Source organism: Cupressus sempervirens, chromosome 9, assembly GCF_028749045.1.
Source record: "Cupressus sempervirens isolate cs-2001-9-10 chromosome 9, ASM2874904v1, whole genome shotgun sequence".
NCBI classification, from domain to species: Eukaryota; Viridiplantae; Streptophyta; class Pinopsida; order Cupressales; family Cupressaceae; genus Cupressus; species Cupressus sempervirens.
Window position 1 is genome coordinate 386102974 of NC_143126.1, and position 12235 is coordinate 386115208.

The 12235-nt window shown below is 33.7% G+C and overlaps 1 protein-coding gene across 1 annotated transcript in view; it reads left to right on the top strand.

Annotated features, from left to right (window-relative positions):
• LOC149538883 (potassium channel KAT3-like) overlaps window positions 1-10719 on the top strand; it is a 59968-nt gene extending 49249 nt beyond the window's left edge. The window contains 13 exon segments of the mRNA XM_089800255.1: window positions 6316-6531; window positions 6761-6919; window positions 7026-7083; window positions 7231-7548; window positions 7662-7901; window positions 8178-8276; window positions 8380-8412; window positions 8684-8869; window positions 8993-9187; window positions 9272-9347; window positions 9614-10384; window positions 10498-10613; window positions 10615-10719. Of these exon segments, the coding sequence (XP_089656381.1) occupies window positions 6316-6531; window positions 6761-6919; window positions 7026-7083; window positions 7231-7548; window positions 7662-7901; window positions 8178-8276; window positions 8380-8412; window positions 8684-8869; window positions 8993-9187; window positions 9272-9347; window positions 9614-10384; window positions 10498-10613; window positions 10615-10671 (2524 nt within the window). The 3' untranslated portion in view covers window positions 10672-10719.
• The last annotated feature ends 1516 nt before the right edge of the window (window positions 10720-12235 follow it).

The following is a 12235-nucleotide window of genomic DNA, read 5'->3' on the forward strand; positions in this document are numbered from 1 at the left end:
AATGCTAAAAGCAATTGCAAAACTAAATTAAAATCATAGAAATTAATAATACAATTATCTATTACCATTTCATCATGTCTATTTGATTTCTATGGAGGCGGAAACACCAAAGTAGAGACTTGACTAAGGCAGGTCTCCAAACTACCACCCAACATTTTTCCTCCATTTTTATGCATGTAGGTTTGTGAAAATGAAGTGCTCAATGGGAGACTTCATCAACTCGAGGTTATTATTGTGAGGTTGTCTTACTTTTCTTTGTGTTTTCTTAAGCATCATAGTAATCAATGTTGTGCCATTCTCTGTTATTAGCATAGTTTTATAAGTGTTATTTCTAGTTTAGCTCCTAGCTTGTTGTCGTTGTCTTTGTACTTTGTCCATACGGGATGTACGTGCACCATGCTGGTGTCACATAACCACACTGTCTTCCACAACTCGTGCTGGTGTCAAGGGTTGTAAGCTTCCAAAATTCATTGTTTGTTTCTCATGGTTAACTCTTTTTCTTCCAATGGTCTACTCAAGTTATTTGTGTTTTCATCAGTTTTAGCATATGAGCTGTCTTTATTGTTTTTATTTATCTATTCGCATCAAGCACTTAAAATTAGTCTGAAATCTCTCAAACACATACCATATTGGAGCCCCCAAGCTCTGTGAGCTAGTAGAAGTGAGATGATGGACAGAAATGTCCATCCCTTCTAGGTCAGTGTGCTTTTTCCTTTGCCACATTCTCATTTGGTTCTAACTCTGTAAGAACCTCAATCAGTCTCTTCTACTGTAGCCATTGTTGTCTCAATTTTGTTTTGCAAGTTTATGATTTTATTCGGAATTTTCAAGGGTTTTAGGACAAAAAGAAAATATAATCTAATTTCTGAATTTCTGAAACAAAGGAAACAACTGCTACAACTTTGTATTGATATTACTATAAAAAAGACAATTACGATGAATACTTATTTTCTATGAAATACTAGTGAAAGGTAAGTGTTAGAACAATAAAGAACCTGATTCTGATTCTTAAACAAATATTATGAATTGGTATGCACTGGCAATGGATGCAATTTGCTGTTTTAAACCCTCAGACCAGCAAACACGACTTTCTTGAATCTATTATGATTGATTTTACAAAAATCGTTGGTTCTAGGAATTAGCACCAAACATGCCTATAGCTGAAATTTAATGATGGAGCTCCAATTTTATTGATGATCCAAGCCTACAAAATATTCTTCCTTATTCTGAAATGAAAATGCTGCCTTCTCCTTTCTTACTGCTGAAGATCACATTTCTGAAGCACATTCAAAACCTCTAAATGGAATCCCCTCCGACTATCAAATTCACCAGATATTTCACTAGCTCACCTGATGAACACATAGAAGAACTACGTTCTCCAATGGCAAATATGTAAACCCTCCTCAGAGCTCAAAACCACAATGATCAAATTGGCAAATAATAATCATTAAATGTATTTAATGATTTAAACATAGGAATGCTATTAAATATTTCTCCTCCATTAAATCCAAGCAATTGGCCCCATTCGATGAGAAATAGATCCATACTTAAGTGATTTAATATAAAGTTAATTTAAAATTTAATAGTAAATCATTAATTATTAATTATGTTGGATTCCACTGGAAATGCAATGACTCTCAAAACTGAGAATCTGGCCATACTGTCTGAAACGGGAGTTAGCATAAATATTTCCCATGTGACCAAAATGAAATTGCTAAAAATAGAAAATGCTAAAAATAGCAAAACCCATCAAATAGAAATCTAAATCATCTCTCTAACCCAACTAAAAGGCACTGAGCTCTGAGGAAGAGAAATCACCAAACAACCAAACTCTCCTATGCACAGATTGACCCCATATCCATATGTATTAACCTATAAGGGTCCAATGATAGGCTAATCAAAAACTAGAATGATGGTCCCTAGCTAGAAGGGGACATCACAAACTCATTGTTAGAGACCTTGTAAATTGTAAATATAATAACATTAGTTCCTCTCCAGTTTATGATATTTGGACTTCTCATTTGTCGCTCAGCCAATCTTTTAGGAAACTCATAAGGCATATGTGAGACAAGATAAAATCAGCTGGAGGGATCATTATACCAACATGAGAAAATCCAATGAATTTTGTCCAAAAAAATCAAAAGATATGTTGATTCCATGACTGAATTGGGCATTGTAAAGGTCCTAGAGCATAATATAGTCTAAAGGACAGTTAAAGTTACCATCAACATTATTTTATGAAATTACCCTACATTCCATTTGAAAGAAAAGTTGTGATTATTAATAAAGAGTTATGAACTTTATACACGTCTCTTTGTACCAAGAGACATAGGGCTTACTTGAAATAAGAATATGAATATATATATATATATATAAAGAAGTCAAATATATTCTTGATGTTGGCTAAGAGACATATTTATCAAGATATGAAGATCAAATATGATAACAAGAAGATTGAATAAGGAAAGATCTGCTAGGCATCTTGACAAAGTTGGACAAGTATCAATTGAACATTAAATGAGAGATGATGACTTGTATAATGATTCTCCTTATCATTTTAATAGAGAAGATGGTGATCATAAAGTTGAATGGCAACTATTACAATAACTAACTAATTAATGATTAATCAAGGAAGATTGCCATTAATCAATGAGTTGGAAATTACAATTGTTCGATTGATTGGCAAGTGATATGACTAACATATAAGGAAAAGAAGAAATTTTGAACAGGCATTGTTCTTGGAAACAACCTATCATTACGATCTGCAAGATTTAAAGAAGATAATCAATACTTTGTACCAAGTTAATTATTGGCAATCTTCCTATGATAAGGTTCTAGTAACAAGTTCAAGGATGACGAGTTCAATTTCTTCATTGGTACTAATGATAACATGGCAATGATTCCTTACTAATATAATTCTAAAGAGAAAGATGGGTCTGAAGTGTATGAGTTTGAGGATGGTTCTTGTCATGTAAAGCGAGATGTAGCTTCTTTCTCAAAGAATAAGATATGATTGCTTTATTATAGAATGACCAAGAGACGCAAAATGTGATTAAACAAGAAATATTTCATTTATGAGGAAAGATTTATAAGTAAATCCCTAATCACTGAGGAGATTTCTAGATGGAAGCTTGTCCCAGAAATTACCACTGGTTATGTTGTCACTAAAATATAGAGAACTATTCAAGAATCTTTTATAGTCAAAACACATGATCCATCTTGATTTTCCAGAGTGTGTGCTGATTTCGAAACAAAGTTAATCTGTCTCATCATTCAATTTGTTGTTCATACTCTAGACATATATGAAGATCAAAATCTAGAAGGGAATTGCTAAATTAATAAACAATACAAGGATTAAATAAGTTTGAGGAGGATAGTTAAATTTTCAGTCATTTAGGAAGATTATTATGTTGGAACATGGGTATAGATCCAGAGAAGAAACACAAGGATCATTCTGAGAGGACTGAATAGGAATATAATTCATCGACAAATGGAAGTGATGATCTTTTCAAACTCAAAGTTGTTGAACTAGACTATTTGATGGTTCAAATTAATAATAATGAACCACGTGGGAATTCTACAGTGAGGGGGTGAATGATTACCTTAACCAATGTTTCATTCCCCATTGGAGGAATTTTTGATTTGATGTATATGGACCTTCATTGGAACGACTTATATCAAGGATGTTGATGTACAAATAAGTATTTAATATCTTTGAGTATTACACTTATTTGTTTATCATAGTCTCTCCCTTATTTGTATGAATAATAAGAGTCTTGTGCCTTGATGTACTTTTATTCCATTTGTTGGTCTCCAGGGATGCTCTTGCAAGTTGAGAAGAATGGGGCATTAGGTATGCTGCCAAGGCATTAGTGCAAGACAATGTCAGATAAGTATACTTCTACATTAAGAGGGAGTTTGATACTTCTTCAAAGGCAAGGTAGGAGCTTAGAAGATTGATACTTAGACGAAGTCTAAAATACACATGTATGAGGGGCCTACCCCTGTGTATATCATGAGGAAATAATGACTTATCACTAGAAAGTCAGAAGATCGATATTAGATTCAAAGGGAGTTTGATAGGCATCCTTGAGCGAAGAGAGTCTATAAGGGAGTAACTACATGACTTGACTTCCCAAGATTGTTGTTCTGAGGAATAATTACGAGGTGCACTTCCTTGTTAATGAGTTCTCTATGAAAGAAAAGTTTGAAGTGAAATTCCTTGAGAGAGAAGATTGAGGTGAAAACTCTTGTTCCACTCTCTAGAAGCTATGGTGGGTCCACCCTCTGATTTAGTTCATGGTAGATATCATGTGAGTTACTACATGATGTTGTTGTGATTTATGTCATGAAAGGTGACGATCTTTCATTTGGTATATGTGTAAGGTCGCTATTGTAAGGTGATGATTGTAGCAATAGCTTGACCATGTTATCATGATAGACTCCATTAAGTTGTTGTTTGGAAATGTGCCAGTAATCATGTTAACAAAATGTATCATGATTGACTACATTAAATTGTTGTCCTAGAATGAGCCGGAAATCTTGATATTGTGGTTGTTGTGTTGTATTCTTGATCCATTGTCATGATAGACTACATCAACTTGATGTCCTGGATTGTGTCGGAAGTCATGACAATAATTAAATCATGATAATCCTGGATTGAGCTGGAAATCATGAGATCAAGACTGATTGTTTGATCAACTATGCATGTGTCCCGGAATGTGCCGGAAATCAAATAGTATATATTCTTAAAGGGATATAAATGTATAAGATTTTTTGATGCAAACTCAAATATGAGATTATTGAGATTAAGAAATTGATCATAGCCTCCCTTGCTAAGAGAGAGTGTTAAAGTAATAGCTTCAGTTGGATCTGATATCAATATATGGAACATACATATACGTATGTATATGTATATACATGCATATGTAAATACATATACATATGTATATACATTTGATTTACTAAACATACTGATATTTGATGCTATTTAGATACTTTATGGTCATGCCATGATCGGGCTGTATATATTAATATATATACTGTGATAGTTCCTCTCATGTATCAAGCATGGATTCATGACATTAATGATACTATATGTGTTGTTCTGTTATCTGATAGACTACATTCAGTTGTTGTCCCGGAGTGTCAGAGATCAGATAACACACATCTTTCTAAGATATAACGTCAAGGATTTGATGCCCGTGCACATACCAAAACAAAATAAGTATGATGAATATCATATGAGTGTCAGAGATCAGATAACACACATCTTTCTAAGATATAACGTCAAGGATTTGATGCCCGTGCACATACCAAAACAATATAAGTATGATGAATATCATATGATTGATAATTCTTGTTGAATCATATTTCGGGTTATATGGAAGGATAACATCTAAGTTGATGGATATATGTTGATATGCCATTCCAGGATTATCATATTGAGATGATATTTCTCCATATGCTTGAGAGCATAAATGTGTTCTATAACAATCCTCCCTAGCTAAGAGGGAGTGTTGAGTTTGTAGCTTCAGTTGGGTTGATTCGATCGTGAGATACATTGTTGATTGTCAATCATCATTTAGACAAATACTCTTTTATATATATATATATATATATATATATAATTATTGTCTAATGATGATTAACTGTAGAGACATGTCTCCTCATATTTATAAGTCTTCAGATCTGCATTTGCAATATACCAATAACAATGGCAGTGTTAGTACATTTGCAGAAAGTGATCCCTGTTAACAAATTTACCTGTAATACTATTATCATGACATGTTATACTTTCCTGTAACATATTAATGATCTGGCTGCAACTTCTGTATTAAGTTTTCAATTTAATTACTGGCAGCATTCTAGCTTTTGTTATGCATTTTCAGTCAGCTGGGTAAATACCTAGCTGTTATTTTGATTCTTGAAATATTATGATAGGGGGTGGGCATGCTGTGCACAGTATCTGGCTTTGAGGTTGAGCTTTCTCTTAAACAATGTATAGCATAGCATAACCAGCATAACAAACATATCTTAAAATTGACCACATGATTTATTGAACTACTATCATCTTTTCCTTTGCTTGGAGAAAGTAACTTTTGTGCATTTTAAAAGTTTTGAATAGACAGTAATTCAGACAAACTCTTTACTAAACATGATGAACAATAATACATGATCTTTTCCAATTGAGGAAGAAATGATATTTTATAACTTATTGAAGTTCTGAATGGAATAGCAACGCGAATGCAACTAATTACATGCAAGTTTTTTTTTAAAAACTGTTCAGTAAAAAAATTGTATGTGCTTCTGCAGGGCCTGGGAATTATTCTTGATTCTGCTGGTAATTTATTCTGCCTGGGTTTCACCATTCGAGTTTGGATTTATTAAGAAGCCATCAAGATGGTTATTTGGAGTCGACAACATTGTAAATGGATTTTTTGCGGTTGACATATTTATCACATTTTTCGTAGCATATCTTGACAAAAAGACATATCTGCTTGTAGATAGTCCCAAATCTATTGCTATTCGGTAAGATTTCTAAACTGTTATAAGTTGTTTCATTCTCATATACATGTCACTTGTCAAAGTAATTACTAATAATTAGGCAATTCTTTGCATCATAAAAGTTCAATAGTTTACCATAACATCTTTATCTAAGATTTTTCTTCAAATTTGAATGAGACATTTTATAGATGCTGTTAGCCATGTTTTAGTTTCCTAACTTTTCTGCAATGTTATGCTATAATATCTTTACCAGGTATTTGTCTACATGGTTGGTCTTTGACATCTCTTCGACAGTGCCTTTTGATGTGGTAGCCCTTATATTTACAGGGAAGCTTGGAAAAGGCCTTTTTTTTGGCTTATTGAATATGTTACGTCTCTGGCGTTTGAGAAGAGTTAGTTCTCTTTTTGCAAGGTATGTGCAAGAAGGATGTTATTCTATTTTTGGAATTGATACGTTGTTTCTTCTGAATCAATTTAGAGTGATATTTCAGATAACTGTCCACTTGAATTGTTTTCAGAATTGAAAAGGATATTCGTTTCAACTATTTCTGGACACGCTGTGCAAAGCTTCTTTGTGTAAGGGATCTAATTTGACATAACGTTGATGATTAGGGTAGTAATGTTTTCTGTTATCTGATCAGATGAAAAATATGAAGTACTAAGAATTCCAGTAAAACTGTAATTATTTGCCAGTTAACAACCATTCAAACTATTGACTTGCAGGTAACAGTGTTTGCTGTTCACTGTGCTGCTTGCTCTTATTATCTGCTTGCAGACAGATACCCTGATCCACGGAAGACATGGATTGGTGCAGTTATTCCAAATTTTAGAGAAGAAAGCCTTTGGATCCGTTATGTTACTTCTATATACTGGTCTATAACAACTCTGACAACAGTTGGATATGGAGATCTGCATGCTGAAAACACAAGAGAAATGATTTTTGATATTTTTTACATGTTATTTAATCTCGGCCTCACAGCATACCTGATTGGAAATATGACAAATCTTGTCGTTCATGGTACAAGCCGAACAAGAAAATTTGTAAGTTGCTTGGGTGCTAGCCACATAAAGATGTAAAATCTAGGTATATCAAACTTTTCATCTTGATATATTTGTTTTGATACTGGGAACTGACTTAAATCTATTCTTAACAGAGAGACACAATTCAAGCAGCTTCAAATTTTGCAGTTCGAAATCACTTGCCTTTGCATTTACAAGATCAAATGCTTTCACATATATGCTTAAAATTCAGAACAGAGGGCATGCAACAGCAGGAAACTTTGGATGATCTTCCAAAAGCAATCCGCTCAAGCATTGCACAATATCTCTTTTTCTCCTTTGTTGAAAAAGTGTACCTATTCCGAGGAGTCTCATATGATTTTTTATTCCAGCTGGTAGTTTATCTAGCAACAGACTTTTTGTGTTTCTTTTCTCTTTTGCAATTTCATTAATGAATTAAGTATGATTTCATTCTTGAGATTTTTTGAGAATTAGTGGCAGACAGGCCCCTTACAAGCAAATTTTTAACAATAGAGGCGCTTCCTTTATAATAAGGAAGTTTAGCATTTCAAGTTTCTTTCGAGTTCTTCTAGGAAATGAAGTGCAGCCAGTTTATACCTAGAGGTAGACACATTACTGAAATTCCTTATCCTTTTTTTGCCCCATAAAAGGTGTCAGAGATGAAGGCAGAATACTTCCCTCCAAAAGAAGATATCATTTTGCACAATGAAGCGCCTACAGATTTTTATGTTTTAGTGTCAGGAACTGTGGTATATATCTCTCAATATTAAGAAACTTGGTTTATGTTGAGTGTTTTCTTTGTCCTACTTATGATTTAAATAATTTGATGCTACCAGTTCTGATTTTTTCCAGGACTTAATAACATTCAAAGATGGAACTGAGCAGGCAAGTTGAGGTTTTTAATCAAGAAAAGTGATCACATTTTGATCACTTCAATTGAATATAAAAATTATCAAAAAGCAAGAATATAAAAATGTGGTGATACAGAAAATGATGCATTTATTCGAAGATGTTAATTTTAGCCACAATTTATCAAGAGGAAGTTTGAAATACATCATGGCAAAGCTCTCCCTGCTTTGAAACTAACAGTCATGTGATATTGCATGCAATGAGCTTTTTTCTAGAATTTACTCATGATGGTGTTTTACCATTTCAGATAATTGGATTTGCAGATAGAGGAGATGTGTTTGGAGAAATTGGTGTGCTCTGTTATCGACCACAGCCTTACACAGTCCGTACAAAGAAACTTTCTCAGATTTTGCGCTTAAACAGAAGTTCATTTATGAGCATTGTACAAACAAATATTGGAGATGGAACAACCATTATGAACAATCTTCTTCAGGTTACAATCCATTGTTTTCTTACAGAATGTCTAAATAAAATTCATTACATATTTACATGTTTTCAGGACCACCTGTCAAATATGCCATCACTGGCTTACCAAACTTTACATTTTAGCTTGCAGCATTTGAAGGAATCAAACGATCCAACATTTAATGAGCTTGCAGCTGAGATGATCTGGTTAGTATCAAGAGGAAGACTAGACTTGCCCATCAATCTTTGTTTTGCTGCGTCAAGAGGGGATGCACAGATAATGGAACAACTCTTAAACAGAGGAATAGATCCTAATGAAACAGACTTTTCTGGTCGAACTCCACTTGTAAGTGCTGTAAGCTGAAATTAAAAGTCTTTTTTCCTTCTGGATTTTTTTATTCCAAGCAGTTTCTGCTGTGTTTGAAAACAGCACATAGCAGCAGCAAGAGGATTCATAGATTGTGTGCGCCTTCTATTGAGCTTTGGGGCAGATGTCAATTGCAAAGGCATGGTCATTATCATTCTGGGCTTGAAACTATGTTCTGCATACTTACTTTAACTTTGTATTGTGTTTTTAGGACTTGGATTGTGTGGCCTGTTCTGAAAAGAGGCTTGTTATCATATTTTTAGTTAGGAATTTAGGAAATTTTTGCAGGAAATGTAATTCATCAAAAATATAATTAAAATTGTTATATTTAAGATTATGAACTTCAAATTATTAATATAATTTTAAAAAATGATTCTTGACATGTCAACTTGTTTTAACTAACAGATGAAGATGGGAGCCTTCCTCTGTGGGAGGCTATTCTTGGAAGGCATGAATTAGTTGCCAAACTCCTCTCTGAGAATGGTGCATCTTTAGATTCCAATGCTGGCAGTTTTTTGTGCATAGCTGCTGAAAAAGGTAGTCTTGACATATTAAATGACCTAATCCAATATGGAGCAGATCCTAATTCAATTTGTAAAGATGGGAGGACAGCCCTTCATGTGGCTGTAAGTGATGGGAACTTAGACACGGTGAAAGTTCTCTTGCAAAATGGATCGGACATGAATAAAATTGACAGCAATGGTTGGACATCTAAGGCTTTGGCACAACAACAAGGTCATGAGGAAATTTCTGCCTTATTCCAAGAAGTGGAGGCTACCGGTCCTGAGTTTCACTTACAGAAAAAATACCTGTTTCCCCAATCTTATCCAGAACAGGATGAAAATATAATCATGAAAGATCTCCCTCAAAAAATGGCGAAGACTAGTACACCACTTGTTAAGCACTCAAGTTCAGCAGCACCAGTTCTAAAAGAAAGAAAGAAAAGAACCCATAATTTGGATAACACTCTATTTGGTATAATAGCAAGAAATTCTCATAACAATCTTACAGATGGCAGCATAAATACCTGTGGAAACAAACATTTGAGGCTAAACCCTTATAATTCAGCTAGAGTGACAATTCATGGTGGTCATCCAAAGTCCAAGAGATCAATTCAACAACCAGGAAAACTGATTATGTTACCAGAATCACTGGAGGGCCTCCTTAAAATTGCCAGTGAGTATAATTATTTTTCTTGCTTATCTTGGACAATAAACTGTAAAAAAAATTTTTGACATGGACATAAGGAAGACTAATGAATTTTAATCAAATGATGACCATAAATCCAGGCGAAAGATTTGGCTACCTCCCTACAAAAGTTTTGAATAGTGATTATGCTGAAATAGATGACATCAATGTCATAAGAGATGGCGATCATCTATTCCTTGCGCAAAGGGAAGACCTGGAAGGGGACAACTAAAGAGAGGATAAATGAGAACACGTCTGACAAACATATTCTGTAATTTATTATTTCAGCATATTCAAGATCAATAAAGTTATTTTTAGAACTACTTTGTATTCATGTCTCGATTTTTTTATAAGTAAACAAAAAAGCAACAACTTCTCATTTTAAAATAGAAAGGAGTGAAGCTCACAAGTTGAAAACAATCAATTTAAAGCAAAAGCCACCATAAACATGTCCTCGAGATGAGGCATTCAAGAAACATAGCTTGGAATGTTCAGTCAACAAAGTAAGTAGAAGACTTAAATTAGATATGGTGTCTAGTTGCATGCCTGTCAGATTGTTAGATATCTTAGCATTATTCAATTTATGTGCTACTTTTGGCATACTCAAGTACCTAAAGAAAATATTGTTTAAGAATCAGTAAAGATGCCATCAGCTTCCTCAGCTGCTCCAAGTAAACATTAGCTGAATTTTGCTTTTTTGTCATTATATTGAAAAATTGAATTCATCTTATTGATTCTGATCCATGATTTGCTTAACAGATACAGGCATAACCGTAGTGGCCATATACAAAGAAAATGGAAAATGAAGAATAGAAAATGAAAATTGAAAAATAGCGGAAAGATTTGTTTGGTCTTCCATTTTATCATTTTTCGAATATACAATTCTAAATACTATTTAAAAAGGGCCTTCGGTGACGTATAAATCTATCGTGAATGTAACAAGTTCCATTAATCGAACTCGCTCCAATACATGCAGAACAAACTTGTACCAACACAATCAGATTTGTATTGCAAATTTGATTTCCGCCACACTCTTTCTCTACTATGATTACAAGTGTGGAAAAGGAAATGTAGATTTTGGAGAGATCGTAAATCCTTGAAGATGGACATGAAGACGAGGGGGCAGCAGTAAAGAAGAACAGATCACGAGGGGAGTAATACTATTGGTTGCAGATGAGTTTTCAAAAATAAATATTTATTTCTGTTTTCTTTTGTCCTCGAGCTTGAGAAAATAAAATTTCCGGCGATTTTGTGGAATGAGGATCTAGAGGAAGAGGTGGGAGCATTACATGGGACGACTAAGGGGTAAGAAGTTTCCACTCATAAAACTTTCTTTATGGTCTTTTACATTTCTCTAGAATTTGGCAATCATATGCTTTTAAAAAAAAAAATTTCCCGTGATTACTTGATTTTCAACATTTTCAATTTGATGACATGTTGTTTGGTAATGATAAAGAAATTATAAGGTTCATATTTTTTCAGTTGATATATAACATTTTCTATGTGGACATGTTTTTGAAGTATTTGATAGCAGCCAATGTCAAAAGAACAAGGGCTGACTCTGGGGTACAAAAACACTGAAAAATGTTGTTTGGTAATGATAATTTTTTTATAAAGGTTTCTTTAAAATTTCAAATGAAAGATTTAGAGGCAAATAAAGACAACATAATATTTTGGTTAAGTTAGAGGAAGTATGTTGAATCTACATTGTAGTGGTGTGGCATACAAGATTACAAATTAATAAGCATTTCTATTACAGTGAGAATGGAGTTTTATAGTCAAATAGTGTACAACAATTAGGATGGAGGAAATAAAGCATGTTCATTATGTGTATAATTG